The sequence below is a fragment of the Leptonychotes weddellii genome, chromosome 9, assembly GCF_054177405.1.
Source record: "Leptonychotes weddellii isolate Sample4059 chromosome 9, ASM5417740v2, whole genome shotgun sequence".
Taxonomy (NCBI): Eukaryota; Metazoa; Chordata; class Mammalia; order Carnivora; family Phocidae; genus Leptonychotes; species Leptonychotes weddellii.
In genome coordinates this window covers 64914403-64933466 of record NC_138377.1, presented here as the reverse complement: position 1 = coordinate 64933466, position 19064 = coordinate 64914403, and the positions used below count along the sequence as shown (strand labels likewise).

Below are 19064 nucleotides of genomic sequence, written 5' to 3'. Positions count from 1 at the left end.
AGGGATCTCTCGTACGCCGGCGGGGTGGGTGCTGCTGATGCTAACTGTCCTGGACGTGGAGACCCGCCGACTGGAGGCGAGAGGCGGCTGAGGGGCAGTTTGGGCAGCTGCTACTACATCTCTCAGGAATTGGGACCGGGAAAAGTGGGGGAGGGGGGAGAGGAACTCTTTGTTTGCAGTTGGAATGCGCGGAGGGGCACGGTGGAATGTCGCGGCCCGGGAAGGGGTGACGCGAGGCATGTTCTGCGCAAACATCGTGACTTTGTTCCTACTGTGGGGACTGTGGGAGAGATGAAGAGAGACTGGCACAGAAGTAGTGAGCAGGGAGCGATCCATAAAGAGGGGGACAGGGAGAAAAAAAGGTAGATACATAAAGAGGTTCAGAGACGCTAATGTGAAGAGCCCAGAAGGGCGAGGAAGGTCGCGTAGAGAGGTGGTGGAAGACAGGTAGCGAAAGAAAGGGGGAGCCGGAGCAAAGGGAGGGGATCGTGGGTGGTGCGCAGCCCGAAGGATGAGCAGACTAAGAAAAAGGCAAATTTGTGCAAGTCCAGACAGAATGAGAGCCCAACATATAAACTGCAATAAAAGGACACCACTTCTTGAACCCAACGCTCTGCGCCGGTAGGGAGGGAAGGAGCTTTGGTGTCTATGCAAAAGAAACGAGGAGGAGGGTTGGGACTCATCTCTACCGTCCGGGTAGGACAGAAAGAGGACTAGAAGACACCCCCTGGTGTTGGGAAAAGAGATTTTTAGATTTTTAGCAACTATTTCAGGGGACTATAGGAATAGGAGGCCTGGTGTTAGGGCTAGCGAACGCCTCCCCCGTTGGTGGGCCCACAGGAGATTGTGATAAAGAGTGAAGTATTAAAGAGGAAGAAAAGAAATGTCATTTAGACGGGCTAGCAAGTGAAAAAGATCAGGGTGGAAAAGGGAAAGAGGAGACTTCTAGTGTTGGCCATACTGTAAACATGAAGAATAAGGAAAGAAGAAACGGTGGCTGAAGCTGAACATGCCTAATTAAATACCAGCGCAACTGATTTTGTCCTTAGCACATCAGGGACAAGAGGTAGAGGAGGTGGGGCGCCTGGGTGGCTCAGTTGTTTAAGCGACTGCCTTCGGCTCAGGTCATGATCCTGGAGTCCTGGGATCGAGTCCCACATCGGGCTCCCTGCTCAGCAGGGAGTCTGCTTCTCCCTCTCCCGCTCCCCCCTCTTGTGTTCTCTCTCTCTCTCAAAATAAGAATAAATAAAATCTTTAAAAAAAAAAAAAGAGGTAGAGGAGGTAAAATGGGGAAGGAAAATGATTCCTTTGTATTTAGATAGTAAATGAGTATGAAAATTTTATGCAAACAAATCATGCATATTATTTTCATTTCAACATTTTGAACACCTTTCATAATCTTAGTGTAGCCTTAGGGAATGGGAAGCAAAGGAGGTTAATATCTTTGGGGAAATTAATTTGGCACAAACTATTTGGCTTCTTTGTCCTAGCTGCATTGTCTCCCTGACCTCAACTCTCTGGGGAATCAGCCTCTCTGTTTCCCTGTCAGGCCTACAGCTTTTCTCTGATCCAGAGGAGGGTTCACTATCAGACTAGAAGCAGGGAGCACTGAAAGCATTAGTAACAGAGGGGAGCTATCAGGTTGCCTTCAGAACCTGCTGTGAGCGACATCTTCAGAATTAACCATAAGGCTGTCTCCAGATGGGAAAGGAGAACCTGGATTCTTCCTTCCAGCTACTTACAACCAAAATATCCACAGAGCCTCTTATATTTGTAAGCTTTCCCATGCTGGAGTGAGGATGGGAGAGTGAACCTTATGAGAAGTTGAGAAGCCTTTAAAGGAGGCCCATGTGGGAGTTGGTGGTGGCAGCAATGGGCACAGTTGAGACCAACGACCTGTATTTTCAGGGGATAACAAGAACCAGAGGCAAGTGAAGGGGCAAAGGGATGCAATGAAGGCATGCTCCAGTAGTAACTGTTCCATAGTCTCATCTGGAGCCAGGAGCTCCACAGGCCCTGTTCGCCCTGTTCTCCCTCCTCAAGATTTGAATTATGAACTATGTACACAGATGGCTCCCAAATCCTTATCTCTAGCCCAGACACTTTTTCTTTTTTAAAGTAAGCTCTAGGAGCACCTGGGTGGCTCAGTTAAGCGTCTGCCTTCGGCTCAGGTCATGATCCCAGGGTCCTTGCTCAGCAGGAAGCCTGCTTCTCCCTCTCCCTCTGCCCCTGCTTGTGTTCCCTCTCTCTCTGTGTCTCTCTCTGTCAAATAAATAAAATCTTAAAAAATAAATAAATAAAGCTCTATGCCCAACATGGGGCTTGAACTCATGACCCTGAGATCAAGAGTCACATGCTCCACTGACTGAGCCAGCCAGGCACCCCTTAGTCCAGACTTTCTTGGACTTAAAAACTCAGCTGACTACTAGCATCTCCACTTGGTTGTCTCAAAGGCATACAACGCTTTCAGTTGACTTCACCTTCCCTGCCTCCCGAAACTGGCTCCTCCAGTGTCCCCTGAGTAAATGGCGCCATTAACCACTTTGCTGCTTAAGCCAGAAACCTGAACATCAACCTTCTGTCCTCCTCCCTCCGCCTCAAGTCCAACCAAGTCCCGTCAGCAAGGCCTGTCAATCACCAAGTCCTATCAGTCCGGCTTCTTAAATCACTTTCAAATCTGTCCTCCTGTCACCATCGTTTTCTGTCCAGCTGTCTCTTCTCTCCTGGGCCACTGTAGAAGTACCCACCCCCCCACCCCGGCCTGGCTTTCTCCCTGCTGTCCATCTCATACCGAGGGCAAGCGATTCTTCTCAAACACAAAACTGATGACCTCATTTCCCTGCTCACCGCCTTTGAACAATTTCTCACTGCCTTCGAACTAAAGTCTCTATTATTTAAGATACTTGACGGGGTCTCGGTGTCTCTCCAGCTTCTCTCCACACCATCCCTTCCTCAAACTGTTCTGCAGGAGGATGGCAACTCCTCTGTGCTCTCTCTTGCCTCTGGACTTTCGTCCTTGCTATTCCCTTGTTTGGAACACTCCCGGCCTCCCCTTCCCTTCTGGTTAACGCCTCCCCATCTTTCAGGTACCAGTTTAAGCACCACTCTCTGAGAAGCCTTTCCAGACCACCAGAGTAGGTCAGCCACCCCTGCTGTCTGCTGCCAAGGCACCTTACACCCCCCCCATCATCACCCCTACGGCAGTTCAGTTCACTGTCGACTTAACTGCCTGGCTTCCTGATTAGATAACAAAACCTCTAATCAGCACCTCACCTGATCAACAGTGTACCCACAGCACCTAACACAGTACCTGACACCTAGTAAGTAGTTAGTATTTGTTGTATGACTGAACAGAAAGCCGTTTTTAATTCACAATCCATTCATCAGGCACAAAGTTTGTATGCAAGTGTGTGTGGGTGCATGTGCGTGAGTGTGTACACCCGCGTGCGCGCGTGCACACACACACACACACACACCCCTTCCTACAAATACAGGTTGGCTGACAGGACTAATAGCTACAAAGCCCCATATACTGCTGGGTCACACAGTGGGACAGCAGCTGCCAGTGAGACATGGAACTCTTTAAGCTTTAATTTCTTTTTTTTTTTTTTTTAAAGATTTTATTTATTTATTTGAGAGAGAGAGAATGAGAGAGGCAGAGAGCACATGAGAGGGGGGAGGGTCAGAGGGAGAAGCAGGCTCCCTGCCGAGCAGGGAGCCCGATGCGGGACTCGATCCAGGGACTCCAGGATCATGACCTGAGCCGAAGGCAGTCGCTTAACCAACTGAGCCACCCAGGCGCCCCTAAGCTTTAATTTCTTCATGTGTTAGATGGGAATAATAAAATCTGCCTTACATAATTCAATAAACAATAGCTCTTATATCTGTATCCCAATTCCCAAATAATGGAGCGGAGCTCTGCTCAGAAGACGCAAGCCCATGACTGAAACTGCCCACCAGGGGGCAGTAGGACCCTGGACTGGTCCTGTGGGGCGGCCACTGCAGAGCCAGACCAGCAGTCACGGCGAAGCAGAAGGTGCAACCAGGGCTGCTTCCCCAGGGCTTTGTGTGAAACCAGAAAAAAACCAACTCCGAGACTGGGGCATATGTCACAAAGGCCTCATGTTTCTTAGACCCATCCTCCTCCTTTCCTCAGCCCAGGCGCCCCGAGGCACTATTTATGCTTAGAAATACGCATTTTCTGGCTTGCCATTCACAGGGAGCCGGGGAGGTCCCCCTTCTAGGTAAGTCTTTTTACCCCACCACAGCTGCCAGCTTCCACTTCCATTGGGGACTGTGGTAAGAAGAGAGACAGATTTGCTTTCTCAGACTGCAGAGGACACCTTGTTAATCTGGGAAGCCCCATGGCCACCCATCCCTGGGACATGGGGAGTGGCAGGTGCCAGAGTTATTCTTGGTTATAGATTTCATTCATCCTTTTCCACCTTGATTTCAATGAATGAGTTCAAGTCAGGACAGCAGGTTTTGTGGGGTTGGTCAAAGGATGGGGAGACAGGTCCATTCTCATCACCTCCCTCGTCTTCCTCTTCTTGAAAATTAGGATTATAAAGTTCTGGTGGAAGGAGCTGGGCCTCAGCAGAAGGTAATCGGTCTGAGGGAGGCCCATACACACGGTTGGCTTTAGTGCCATGCTTAGAGTTGGCATCCAGGTGGTAGCAGAGCTCTGTGAGGCGCTGGGCCCGGAACCGGGGAGGCCGGGCCACCCAGACACCTGGCTCATTAAGACTGTCCTCTTCGTCTGACATCAGCTCTTCTGTCACATCCTTCCACAGGCGTTGGTCCTCAGGTCCAAAATGCCTCATGATGCTGGATCGGTTGGCAAAAAGCTAAGGTAGGGGCCCAGGGCAGAGAGAGGAAGAGAAACAAACTATGCATTAGATTTGGGGAGCAGGTTCTCGTAGGAAGAAGGCTGTGTAAAATCTGTGTCTGAGAGAACCTAGCCCCCAAGTCACCTTAGAACCGGCTCCCGCTCCTCCTCCTCTATCTGCCAACATTCCTGGCTCTCAGCCCTATTCTCAGATGCCACGTCCACTGGCCCTTCCCACTGGAGCTTAGTAGGGTTTAGTGTTTAGCATCTTGAAAGGAAGGCCTAGAAACCTACCCGGTATCTGCGACTTCGAAGCTTCTTCTCCTCTTTTTCCTTCAGGCCTTTAAAGGGGTTCAGGGAGTTGCGGTACTCACGCCTCTTAGTGAGAAAGTAGGCTACACAGGCTCCTGAGGAGGGAAAAGGGAGGGGGCAGAGAGCAGGTGCTCAGCCCTTTTTTTCTGCCCTAACACTACTGGCTGGGAGGTGAGCATCACTCTAGATGGTGGGCTTTCTCACAGACCCATAAGCATCTATTTACTCCTCTTTGGTTTGGCTCTCTCTGCTCACCTCCCTGTCCAGACTGACTCCCCCCATATCTCCCACTGGCACACAAGTCCGAGCTTCTGTAGCTCCCTCCCCGGACCTGGGCTCCATCAAACCCACTCCCATTCTACTCTGCTGGTAGTGGATTACCAGCGCGTTTTCAGCAGAAGCTTTCTTAATGCTTCAGGGTTAGCTATGGGCAAATAATAGAAGAGTAAGGAAAGTAGAAAACCCAGGAGGTAATATTTAGGGACAAAAGGGCAGGCCTGGATTCTGACTTCCTTCTCCCATTTTCATTTCAAGTGGGATAGGGGAATTAAAAAAAAGGCAATTAGAAACAATCCTGGGGCGCCTGGGTGGCTCAGTTGGTTGAGCGATTTCGGCTCAGGTCATGATCTCAGGGTCTTGAGATTGAGCTCCAAGTCAGCTCTATGCTCAGCAGGGAGTTTGCTTGAGATTTTTCTCTCTCCCTCTGCCCCTGCCCTCACTTACACACTCTCTCTCTTTCTCTAAAATAAATAAATCTTAAAAAAAAAAAGAAGGGGTGCTTGGGTGGCTCAGTCGGTTGACCTTCTGACTTGATTTCAGCTTGGGTCGTGCTCTCGGGGTCCTGGGATCAAGCTGTGTTGGGCTCCGTGCTCAGCGCAGAGTCTGTCTGGGATTCTCTCCCCCCCCCCCACCCAAACCCCCGCTCAATCTCCCGAAAGAAAGAAAGAAAAGAAAAAAAGAAAAAGAAACAATCCTGCGAAGATGTGAGAATAGCCAAAAAAAATTTTTAAGTCCACTATTTTCAAAACCACCTAAATCATCTCCATTATGCCTCTTCTCTGACCAAGAACAGTGAGTGGAAAAAGAATGAGATGGGAGTTAATTCCATTTTTCTCACCTTTCAGCTCCTTATCAGTGTAATTGTGGGGACTGGTCACCAGCTCCTGCTTGAGCTTTTCCAGAAGGAACTTCACTACTGAAATATTCCAAGAGGACTTGATGCTGCCACAAAGAAGATCATGAACAAGGCAGTCAGCGTATTAAAAGCCAGACAGAGATTCCTGGCACAAATCAACTTTGTGGCAAACTCCCCCGTGGCCAAGGACAGGAGGCAAGGGACAATGGTGAGGGCAAAGCCTTAGCCTCATTATTGTATTGGAGAAGCCCTGTGCTTCCCTCTCGTTGGCAGAGTACCTTGTGATTCTTTTCCCTCAAGAGGATCATACCTTTCAGACCCATTGAATCTCTTGTCATTGGTGATGTGGTTATGCACATTGTGGACCAATTTCTGGGGGAAAAAAACAAAAACAGATTCAAGCCGGGAGTGGATATGATGACACCCTCCTCTGTTCCCTAAGCATTGTCCCTATGGGGTTCTCTGCCTGAATCCTTCCCATAGTCTGGGCACCATTTCTGTTCATGCCCCTTCATAGCCAGAGAGCTTATCCAAGTCAGTATTTCGAATGTCCTCCCTTTTGTGGTCCTTTTCATTTAATTTGTATGGAGACTCCAGGATCATCCCTGGTCTTACTTCTTTTTCTGGGGAATGTGGTCACTAGGGCAAAAGGTCTCAGACATTTTCACAAACATACTCCTTCCTAATAGCCAGGAGAGAGCAAATATACACCAGGACTACTGCAAGTGGACATTTCTTGAGGGCCGCTACTCTTTACAATATATCTGTATTTCTTTTAATCTAAAAATGTCTTCTTGTAATGAGCACTGGCTGTTATATGCAACTGATGAGTCACTGAACTCTACCTCTGAAACTAACACTACACTATATGTTAATTAATTGAATTTAAATAAAATAAAATTTTTAAAAAATGTCTTCTTAATCTCCTAGTAAAATTGATGACCCAGGAAAATGTCCTAAGTATATTCCTTTGCACATTACCACAAATCTCAAGGGTGTACACAGCATGGTCTGAAAAACACAAACCTAAAATAACAGAAATGTGAAATGCAAAGGACCTTGAAGACGCTATCACTCAACCTCCTTTTCACAACATTCAACAGGTTTTCAGCTTTGCTCACATACCTTTAAGAATGGGTTCTCACTACTCTTTTTCGAGTCAGCTTTTTTACTGTTGAGTGTTAAAAAGTGTTGCCTTAGACTCCAAAATCTGGCCAGTTTTGCCCCTAACAGCACCTAAAATCTTTGAAGACTCTCATGTACTCTCTAAGTCTTCTATCCAGTCTAAATATCCCCAATTCCTTCAACCATTCCTTATGACACAATTTCCAGACAGACGCCTCTTGAAACTATCAGGCTCCCTGGCTTGCCAGTGTCCCTTGGACAACGTGGCAGTGGGAAACGAATCTAATGCATCAGTGGAGACCTGGCCAAAGGGAGCATTACTTCCCCAAGTGGCACTCTACACTTCTAGGAATGAAACCCAAGATGGTATTACCTTTCTTAGCAACCCCACCCCTATTCCTAAGGTCACAGTTGTCATTCCTAGAGAGCTTACAGTCAACTCAAGTCCATTTTTCATATGGATTACTATCTCGGCCATTCTGCAACTGTTTTGTTTTTTTAAACTTTGATGCAGGATTTTACATTTCTTCCGATTAAATTTAGTTCCGGTGTTTCTGATGGTATTTTCATGCCAAGCTCCCTCGGTCGGTGGAAATTCCCAGTCCCAAACCGATGGACTCATATCCTGATCTCAGGACTTCAGCTTCAATTGAGAAATCCCCAATTTACCCTTCTGCCTCTATGACTGACTGACCATATCAGTTTAGGAAAGTACTGTCAACTTTTTATGGTTAGGGTCTCCACTCTATAAAAAGGACTGTTACGAAATTAGCTTCATATTTGATATCGTTATTTTACCTCTTAGAAGTCCCAATTTAAGGAATCACAAGGGATGGGTGAATGCTTCAGAAAGAATTTGAAAGTGTTGGCAAAAAAAAAAAAAAAAGGTAGAAGAAAGAAAGAAAGAAAAAAAAGGAGTTGCACCACTTCCAGTTCAAGTGGCTTGGAAGAAATCAGCTGATAAAAATCAAACCAGGCTTGAAGTGGAAAGGGGAAATACTCTAAGACAATAATAAGTGTTAAGACTGTAAAGGCTGCTGGCTCACCCACTTCCTGAGTGAGCTAAAAATAAATACATTTCCCCAAGGGGTGGCTGGGATCAGCCGCATTCCAAGAAATCAGTGGTTCCCCTTTCTGGATCCCCAGCAGCAATCCACAGCGGCCTGAGCAGACTGGAGGGATGCCTCTCTGATTCCTTCCCAGAGCTAAAGGCCTGCAGCTAACCGTCTCCCTCGAAACCACAGTATGGCACAAGAACATCTGAAACCTTCCTCTGTGATGGGCAGCAAAATTCCCTGACTGGTCCTCAGAGCCTTTTCAAGCAACTGCAACAGAGAGCAGGAGGGGTGAGCCCACTGTCCTCCTGTAAGGTCCTCAGTTCCACCAGGCTCTCCAAAGGGCAGGCAGCAGCCAGGCCTCAACCCCAGACCTCTCACTGGAGGCCATAGGCAGAAGAACAGGGAGTGGTCAAAAGTCCCATTTTTATGCAAATTGTAATTATCACACATTTATTCATGATTTAAACATTATGAAGTTTTGGGAAATCCCTTGTAGTGCATTTCTAAGTATATGCCTCCATTTCTGTCACTGGCAGTGAGAGTGGCCCTCTTGGGCCAGAAGTTTCTGACAGAAAAACTAAATCCATTCCGTTTTTGATAAGTGAGCTATCCCTGAACATAACCAAAATTGAAAATGAAGGTTAGAAACCAGTTGATTCTGATTATGAATGGTGTCTTCCTTCCCAGGGAAGGAAAGAACCCTTCAATGTAAAAACAAATCAAATGAAAGGGAGGGTAAGAGTCAGGAGCCCTTAGAAAAGGGAAAAAGAAGCAAGAAGTAATGAAAGAAGAATCTCCAGTGAAGATGAAGGAGGTACACATGGTACCTGGCAGGCTTCAACCTTTATTAAGACTGTGACAAGAGGAAAAGGGCTAGACTGTGACGAGATTTTGGGTGGGTGTGAATGGTGAGCTCCCTTCCTATCCAGAACTCTCCAGTGACTCTACCAGCCATGAGCCAGAGAAGGGAAATGCCTTACAGTCCATATGAACAGGATCTAGCCAAAGAACACCCCGACGGTTATCAGAAAGATGTTTGGGGACACAGAGGTGATCCAAAGGACTATGGTCACCCTAGAGCAGGGTTTCTCAACCCTGGCACTATGGACGTTTTAGGTCGAATCATTGTGGGCGGCTGCCCTGTGCACTGGAGGATGTTTAGGGATGCTCCTGAGGCTCCAAGCCACTCCAAGTTTCAGGCGGAACTGGTTCAGCCCAGTACCTTCCCTGCCAAGAGCTCTTAGAATCCCTAGGCTCGCCAAACCTTTATAACTGAGCTGAGTGTCTAGGGGCCCTCTGCGCCTCTGGAGTTTGGGACTACCTCAGCATACCTTGGCCATTCTGCCAAGGGGCCCCTTGCTGCTTACCCTGAACACTGGTCATCTGCAGGCTACCCCAGTGCTACCCTTCAGTGGTCAGTCTGATCAATCCCTTAAAGATCTTCCCATCAGGACTATTAGCTCACGGGGAGGAGATATGATACAATTCTCTTCTCTTTAAACAGAAGATTTCAATCTATTTGGAAAAGGCTTTAAAAAGTTCCCCAATTAGCAGGGGGTCTGCCTAGCCCCAGGGCTATGGACCAATCTGTCTCCTTCTTGCCCCTCCCATTCCAGTAGGATTCAGGATACCATTCATTCAATATGGGACGTTTAAAATCAACCCACACTTCATTCTTCACTTCTCTCTCCAGACTGAAGAAAAATGTATAGAATTGAGCTCACTCACGGAGAGTACCAGATCCCGCTTGCGCCTGGAGTTCTTCTGCCCACTCCCTCTGGTCCTGCATGGGGAAGCGGTAAACCCTAGAGAGTGTCTCAGCTCCCCTGTTCCCCCGGGGCCTGACTCTTCCAAGGCACCATCCAGCACAGCAGCAGCACTGAGCATGTCCTCGGGGCGGGGTGGTGGCAGCTTGCTTCCATTTTCTGGCCCTGTCTCTGAGGTTGCCCGCTGGATAGCCAGTTGTGTAGCTGGTGAGAGCTGCTTGGCATAAGCAGGGACCAGCACCCGCTGTACTGCACCCTCAGAGGCCACATAATCATCCACCAGCTAAGAACATAAAAAAGAATAGCCTATTAGCCATCCAGGCTTAGGGGAACCTGGTCAACCATCATTCTTTGGCCAAGGATAGTGAACAGAGAGTAGAAAGCAGGGGGAATCCAGCACAGTCTTAAGGGTCAACAGCTTGTTTCTCTGGGACTCCTACGGGAGTGTTGGCAAATATTTCTTGGATATACAGGGCCTCTCGGGTTGAATCGTTACCCACAGGACTGATTACAAGGACAAGGATTGTTTTGACGCTCTATTTGTGAGGAATCATCTGTGATTTGCTCTTGGGTATAAGAACACTAGCCAGGCAAGTATTTTGTCTAAAAGGGATTGGGGGAGGAAGTGATGGTAAGAAAGGAACACCAAGCAAGAGAAGGAACAAGAAAATAAAATGGTAACAACAAACAGGAGAAAAATGGAAGCAAAGAAGGGAGATATAAAGTCAGAAATTTCTAGAGAGGCTGGCACCAACTGCCCCACCCCACCCCACCCCATTCCCTTCGCAGGACCTCTCTGTGCCCTCACCTTGATTCTGTCCTGGCCGCATCCTACTGTCACTGTCCTGACATCCACTTGCTGCCTGTGCCCTCACTCAAGGACATACAGGGCAGGGAAAGGAAGGAGGGAGGAAGGAGACAGAGAGAGAAGAAAGGAGGGGGGATTTCTGCAGCCAAGAAAACAAAACAGGGAAAGTAGGGGGAAAAAAAAACACAGAGCGGGGGAGGAGGCTGAGATTTATAGACCTGTGAGCTGCTTTCTATGCTGTGAAATCTAATTCCATCCTGTCGGCTTGGAAGGCTTCCCTGCCTGACAGAACCAAAGCTCAAGGCATTGCCTGGCCTGGTACCTGGTACCGACCGCCCCCCCCTCCTCCCACCTCCCGGCAGCCCCAAACCCTCCCCCCCTACCCCCCAGAATCCTGGCTGGGCAGAGTGGGGCAAGCGGCAGTGGCCACCACCCACCACATGGTTAGGCCTTCAGGGAGCAGTGACCAGCTGCAGCGTGACACTGGAAGGGGACAGGGGGTTTCTACATTCATTTCTCAGATCTAGCAGATGGGCTGGGAGTTTCCTCCCTCCCATCTCCCCTGTGTGTTCTGCTCCTTTTCTCTTTCCTGGGTATCTGGGCCTTGTTGTGCCTGTGGAGGGAGGAGGAAAGTGAGGGGGGGGAGAGCATGGGGGAGGAGAGCTGACAGACCTCCCACTGTCTCTCAAGTGGTGACACATCTGTTACTTTCCCATCTCTATGATCTCCCTAGTTGCTCCATCTCCTTTTCGTACTTCCATGTGCCGCGCTCTGCAGTTTTTACTCCACTCAGCCAGGGTTTTCCTGCTCAGATGGCCCTGAGCAGTAAAGAAACTGAAATAGCACAGTGTACTTCTGTGTCTTTTCCTGCTCACAAAATAGGCGCGCTTGCTTCCCTCCTTCTCCCGACATGTCTCTCTTCCCAGGAACTCCCAGCCGTCCACTTCTTGTCCTCACGTTTTTCCCTTCCCTCTACCTCCTTCCCACCTTCCCTCACGTTCTCTTGCGCGCGTGAAGTCTCTTGCCATTTAGATTCGCCTTTCCTCTATGCTCTTTTCACTTTTCCTCCTTCCTCAACCCTTCATCTCCACCTGCCTCCTTCCCTCCCTACACCTGTCTTTCCGTTCCCTTTCCGTTCCCGTTCGTTCTCGCTCTCTCCTTCCTTCCGTCTCCTCCCTCCCCGCCCCTCCCTCTGTCCCTCTCGGGCTCTCCCTCTCTCTCCACCTCTGTCTCTCTACCCCCCACATTCCCATCTCTCTCTGTACTGAATTGCTCTTGGCAAGCGGAGGGCCCGTGATAAAATATGAATGAGCCGTCTGTGTACGGCAGGCCTCCTAGCCGGGAGAAGCAGAGCCCCCGGAGCAGCGGAGCCAGCTGCGGACGGGAAGGTGGCACGCAGAGCTCCGGGGGGGGTGGGGGTGGGCACGGCCGGCACCCCGCACACCAGACCCGAGCTCCTGCCACGGAGGCTGCGGTTCAGGGGAAAGCGGGCAAAGCGGGCGAGGGCTGCCTATCCCTGCCGGCAAAGGACGCCTGGTGCGGTCCTGTTTCCGCACAAGGAACACCAAAAAGCAAGGCTGAGGCTGGAAAGGAACCAGAGGGAGGGAGAAGGAAGAGGGACAGGCTCGGAAAAGCCCTCGGGAGCCACCCCACGGCACTCGCGTCCTGCTCTGCGGCCATACTCACGGGATTGAGCAGCGGGGCCGCCTCGCCGGCCGCCAGGGCGCACCCCGGGAGCCGCGCGTCTCTCTGCGCCGCCGGGAAGCCCAAGGGCCCGGGCCCCACGGCCGAGGCGGCTCCCACCTGCCACAGCTCCTCAATCACCACCTGCATGCCGCTGCCCACGCTGTCACACTCCTCTTCCGCCACGGCCGCCGCCTTGCAGGCCTCCGCAGGGCTCTCCTTGAGAGGCCCCCGCTCCTCGGGCGGGGAGCCGTGCGCCCGGCCGTCCCCGTCTTCATCCGGGGCCGAGGCTTTCCCTTGCCTCAGCTCACCCACCTCCTCCTGGAGACGTTTGAGCAATTCGTTGTTGGCCCGGGCGAGCCCCAGAGCGGCCTCGGCCAGGCCCACGGCCTTCTCCACCCGCTGGTAGATAATGTGCAGGAGCTGCTCTGAACTCTGAACGGCCAGGCCGTGTCCGGTCACCGTGATGGGGGTGCTGGCAGGAGGGTTCCCGCCCTGGGAGCCCGTGCTGCTCGCACTGGTCTCGCTTTTGCAGGCGCAGCAGCAGCATCTGGTCTCGCCGCCACCGGGAGGGGAGAAGAGGATGGTGGCGCTGAAGGACATGGCTGATGGCCACAGGAACAACTGGGCTCACACTGCCGGACCGCTCCGAAAGCTGTCCCCAGTCGGCCCGACTCCAGGCGGGTAGGAAGCACTGGCCTCTTTGGATTCACTTCCCTGTGTCATGGAGGGCGACCAGAGGAGCCTGGACACCAGGCAATGGGCTGTGTGAAGGAGGAGTAGGCAAGCGGTGCAGGAGCACACCGTCCATGGCTGCCTAGCCTGGGCCTGCAGAGGAGAGATGCCTTCTATCTGCGGATCCCGTGCTCTCCCAGGGCGCTGGGGGTCCCACTCACCCCTGACCCAGAGGGTGGTGCCTACACAGGTCTTCCTGCTGAAGACAGTGTCAGGGGGTAGAAGGCATTCTTCCTGCACCCAAGCATGGAACCCCCCGCCACTCCAACCTGAGGAACAGAGAGGGGGACTCAAAAGGACCCACAAGCATCTGGAAAGATGAGAAGATTAAGGAAGAAAATGCAGATCTGTCTTTGCCTCCTCGCTGTCTTTGCAGTAATAACAGTCATTGCCTTTGTCTCCTTGACATCATTCCTTAAGGAGTTCAGAACACTTCCCGCAGGTTATCTCAACCACACAGAAGCTCTAGGAAACACATATTACCCCAGGTCCACTGAAGAGACATGCAGACGAGTTATAGATCTTTTTCAAGGTCAGAGGGAGACGGCGGAATCCAGTTATTGCTACTTTCAATCTAGTGTTTATTTTTTTAACTGATAACCACTTTTTGCTGACATAAAGAATCACGATTCTACCCTCCCCATAATTTTCTTACAGATGCATTCAGAGTAAGACTCCTAAGTAAGGAATATGCCGACAGCCCTCAACATGTCACCAACCTCACACTATTATATCCCTGACGCTTTGGGGGTGGGGCAGGGAAAGGAAGGGGAAAGCTGGATCAGAGAATCAAGCTGCGGTGCCCCGGCCGCACAGCGCCCTGGCTCTCACACTTGTGCATCTGGGCGTCCAGCCTCTGAAGAGGAATCCAGCTGTTCTGAATCCTACAGCTGGTAGCCCCGAGAGAAATCACCTCTGAGGCCCCTCATCTCCGCTTCTCAAACTCCTTGAGGGAGGGGCAAAGCTCAAAAGGCATGCTTAAATAGCTCAGTGCTGCCCCTTTGCCCACATGACCAGCCCCATTAAAGAGGAAACCAGAATATCAATGATAAACCAAACTGCCTCACTTTTGAATCACCGTAGGTAAGCAACTAAACTACTCTAGAAGGAAAAGAAAAAAGGTAAGGGAGGGTTGGATTGTACGACTGAGAACAGTCCAAGGAGCTTCATGTTGTCTTTGCTAAATACTTGATTATAGAAAAAAGAATCCTCTGCCTGAAGCCCCCTAAGTGACAGAATCTTATGTTTAGAGTTTCCACAAGAGATACATTTCCACCTTACCCTGTAAATTATATCATAACATCACAATTAAAAAAAAGAGGAGGAGGGGCGCCTGGGTGGCTCAGTCAGTTAAGCGTCTGCCTTTGGCCCAGGTCATGATCCCGGGGTCCTGGGATCGAGCCCCGCATCGGGCTCCCTGCTTCTCCCTCTCCCACTCCTCCTGCTTGTGTTCCCTCTCTCGCTGTGTCTCTCTCTGTCAAATAAATAAAATCTTTAAAAAAAAAAAAGAGGATGTGGGTAAGAGAATTTTCTATATATTGAGATTTGGGGGCTTTTTTTGAATCAGCAATCTCATTTCAGAAACAGGTAATTATCGATGCCTCTGTGGTACTAAAACATAAATCTGACAATGCATTTTCATTACATTTGGTTAATAAAGAATAGTCTTTGATTTGCTTTTTCTAATATATATATGTATGTATGTATGTATGTGTGTGTGTGTGTGTGTGTATATATATATAAAACAAAACAAAACAAAACAAAACGTTTTCTGTGCCAGGTATTCACTTATAAGAACTTCACTCAAATCCATCTGCAGCTTCTCTATCATTAGAGTCACTGGAAGGCACAGCTTAACCTAAAACTAAAGGTTAGAGGAAAGCACTAAGCAAGTCCTGTGTCAGTTTATGGATGAATCATTTATATAACCTTTCCCTTCCTAAATAGGGCCTTCACTGTTCTTTTTTTATTATTATTTAAAGATTTTATTTATTTATTTGACAGAGACACAGCGAGAGAGGGAACACAAGCAGGGGGAGTGGGAGAGGGAGAAGCAGGCTCCCCACGGAGCAGGGAGCCCAATGTGGGGCTCGATCCCAGGACCCTGGGATCATGACCTGAGCCGAAGGCAGATGCTTAACAACTGAGCCACCCAGGCGCCCCGGGCCTTCACTGTTGTTGCAGGGTTTTTAGCCAACGTCATGCAAGGAGTTTAATCTGAACCGTGGCTATTGTGAGAAAAAGACAGTTATGTAGAAGATAAGATACAAATGGTTGCCAGTTGGGTTCAGTATATGTAAAATCAGAAACTAAGATGCATCAGGCTGGCACACCGGGTGAGTACCCCTTCTGGTACCAAAATGACAATGGCTACATTCTTGCCCCCAACACTTACTCTTTCTTGCAAGAGGCCTTAACCCCTGCCAGTGCTGTGCCTGCCTCGAGCCCTCCTTCCCCCTTGAATGGTCATTCCCAGGTCATCATTCCAAAACAGCACTGAACTGGAAATTTAAAATATGTGTGTGTGTGTGTGTGTGTGTATTTCTCATACTGCTGCACTACTTAATAGCTGTGTGAACTTGGAAAAATGACTCCCTTTCTTTTCTGAGCCCCAGTGCTCTTTTCTCTGCCTACTTGGAGTATTTTTGTGATGATTATACATACATAATGTGTGTAAGGCACCTACAGGGTGCTGGCACATGGTCAGTGCTCCGCAAATAGCAGCTGGATGATACTATGATTATTCCTGAAATATTTTGTGTTCCCATCCTGGACCCCCATCCTGATTTCCCAATCTTTTTTTTTTTTTAAAGATTTTATTTATTTATTTGACAGAGAGAGACACAGCGAGAGAGGGAACACAAGCAGGGAGAGTGGGAGAGGGAGAAGCAGGCTTCCCGCAGAGCAGGGAGCCCGATGCGGGGCTCGATCCCAGGACCCTGGGATCATGACCTGAGCCGAAGGCAGACGCTCAACGACTGAGCCACCCAGGCGCCCCCTGATTTCCCAATCTTGAAAAAAATGCAATGGCTTGAAATGGAACTTGGGGGACTTCCCCCTAAATTTAATAACAAATTTCTAAGACACAGTAAATTCAAGTCTACAAAGAGGCATGTATACATATAAAAGCTTCTATGATATACCTTAGAAAAGTTATTGAGAAAACAGAGTATTTGCAGGGGTGCCTGGGTGGCTCAATCGCTAAGCGTCTGCCTTCTTTGGCTCAGGTCATGATCCCAGGGTCCTGGGATCAAACCCTGCATCGGGCTCCCTGCTCAGTGTTCCCTCTCCCACTCACCCTGCTTGTGTTCCCTCTCTCTCTGTGTCTCTCTCTGTCAAATAAATAAAATCTTTAAAACAAAAAACCCAGAGTATTTGCAATTTATTACTCTCATGAACTGGCTTTAGACTGGGGATAATATACAACTCTGCTAGCTTTTAATGATAAATATATTTTCATATTTGTGTTGACATAAAAAATCATGATTCGGGGTGCCTGAATGGCTCAGTCAGTTAAGAGTCTGACTCTTGATTTTGGTTCAGGTCATGATCTCAGGGTTCGAGATTGAGCCCTATATCGGGCTCTGTGCTGGGTGTGGAGCCTGTTTAAGATTATCTCTCTCCCTCTCCCTTTGCCCCTCCCCCCACCCTAAATCCTGATTCTACCGTCTCTATAATTTTTTCCTCAATTTCTTTCTGCTTTTCTACTTTGTGTATTAACCTAACTACGTCTGGGGTGCCTGGGTGGCTCAGTCGGTTAAGCATCTGCCTTCGGCTCAGGTCATGATCTCAGGGTCCTGGGATCAAACCCGGAGTGGGGCTCCCTGCTCAGCAAGGAGTCTGTTTCTCCCTCTTCTCTGCCCCCTCCCCTGCTCGTGCTCTCTCTCACACACACACTCTCTCTCAAATAAATAAATAAAAGCTTAAAAAAAACCCTAACTATGTCCATTTTATTTATTTGTTTTTAATTATTATTATTTTTTGAGGCGGGGAGGGGCAGAGAGAGAGGGAGAAAATCTTAAGCAGGCTCCATGCCCAGCACAGAGCCCGACTTGGGGCTCAATCTCACAACCCTGAGATCATGACCCGAGCTGAAATCAACAGTCAGACACTTAACTGACTGAGCCACTCAGGTGCCTCTAACTATGTCCATTTTAGAACATCACATTCAGAGCAACAGTTGGTGTTTTTTTTTTTTTAATTAACCTGTCTATATAAATCTGGTACAGTGCAGTGTAGCACAATGGGTATTCAAGTAACTCTTATTTGGTTTCTGTGGACATTCCTGCTGACTTAATTGTACTGGCTCCTATATCCACTTAAGCTCTAAGACACTGAAATGAAAGGACAAGGAAAGAAAGGAGAGTCAGCAGGTAATAAAGGAATCTTTCACATTATAATATTTAATAACCAGGTAACAACTTAAATGCTGGATAAGTTGGATTAAAAATAAAACAAAGCACAAATTTCATTAGCTACATACATCCCCACTAGAGAAAAAAAAACAAGTTGGAAAAAAAAGTTTCTAAAAATTCTCTGTATGCAAGGCCATGCTGAAGGATGAGTCACCAAAATGGATTGCCACCACTAAGTACTCAAATGAAGGGAAGACAAAGTCCCTACATGCAAGGAGCTTACAGCATATGTGAGAATGGAATGTTTAAGGAACAAAGCAAAATACAAGTGCCTAAAAATATGGTGCAGACAAAAATTCTTGAGGCGATAGTTTAAAATAATGGAAAGATAACAGAATGAAATCATATGAGAAAGGGGTCTTACAGAAGAAAAACCTCCAACTGAGCCTTGGGCAATGTACAGAAGGAATTGGTAGGGTGGAAAGAAGACGTGAGAGATGAAAGGAAAAACAAACATTACAGGAATTTACAAGGTGCATGTGCGAGGTCAGAGCAAAGGTATGGAAAGCTGACATAGGACTTTGAAAACCATGTTAAGGAAACTTCTAGTGTAGGGGTCAGCAAACCTTTTCCTTTACATAAAGGACCAGACAGTAAGTCATTCTGGCTTTGCAAGTCATGTGGTTGCTGTCACAACTACTCAACTCTGCCATTGTAGCACAAAACAGCCACGACAATACATAAACATGACAATACATAATGAGCACAACTGTGTTCCAATAAAACTTTATTTATGGACACAGAAATGTCATCAGATATTATATTTAACACTTACATTAAGAAATATAAAAGCCAGTCTTAGGTCACGGGCCATACAAAAACAGATGGCAGGCCAGCCAGCCTATGGGCTGCAATTTGCTGACCCCTGTCTTAGATACCTAGTGGAAGAGTTAGAGATTATTAGCAGACTCTTCAATCCTGAAGTGAGTTGAGAATGAGGGTTGTGGATATGAAGTTTCAACATCCTGAAGGAAGACCTGATAATATTTCTTTACTTAATAAATATGGGGGACAGAAATATTGGCTAAGATTTATCAACCTGAGGGTCAGCAGATGGTACCATTGACAGAATGATAGAAATGAGAAAGTTGAGGTGGCTCAGTTGGTTGGGCGCCCGGTTCTTGGTTTCGGCTCAGGTCATGATCTCATGGGTTGTGGGATTGCCCCCACATCGGGTTCTGTGCTCAGTGGGGAACTCG

The 19064-nt window shown here is 48.4% G+C and overlaps 1 protein-coding gene across 2 annotated transcripts in view; it reads right to left on the bottom strand.

The window, feature by feature from the left end:
- Positions 1–4105: 4105 nt before the first annotated feature.
- Positions 4106–19064, bottom strand: part of C9H14orf93 (chromosome 9 C14orf93 homolog) — a 22799-nt gene continuing 7840 nt past the window's right edge. Inside the window, exons 2-7 of one of the 2 annotated variants that reach the window (XM_081830758.1) lie at positions 12719–13760; positions 10187–10507; positions 6586–6647; positions 6258–6361; positions 5123–5235; positions 4106–4847 (exon numbers count right to left, since the gene is read on the bottom strand). In XM_081830758.1, the coding sequence (XP_081686884.1) occupies positions 4428–4847; positions 5123–5235; positions 6258–6361; positions 6586–6647; positions 10187–10507; positions 12719–13318 (1620 nt within the window). In that variant the 5' untranslated portion in view covers positions 13319–13760 and the 3' untranslated portion in view covers positions 4106–4427. The remainder of the gene's footprint in view (positions 4848–5122; positions 5236–6257; positions 6362–6585; positions 6648–10186; positions 10508–12718; positions 13761–19064) is intronic. The other variant, XM_081830759.1, reaches the window with a different exon arrangement.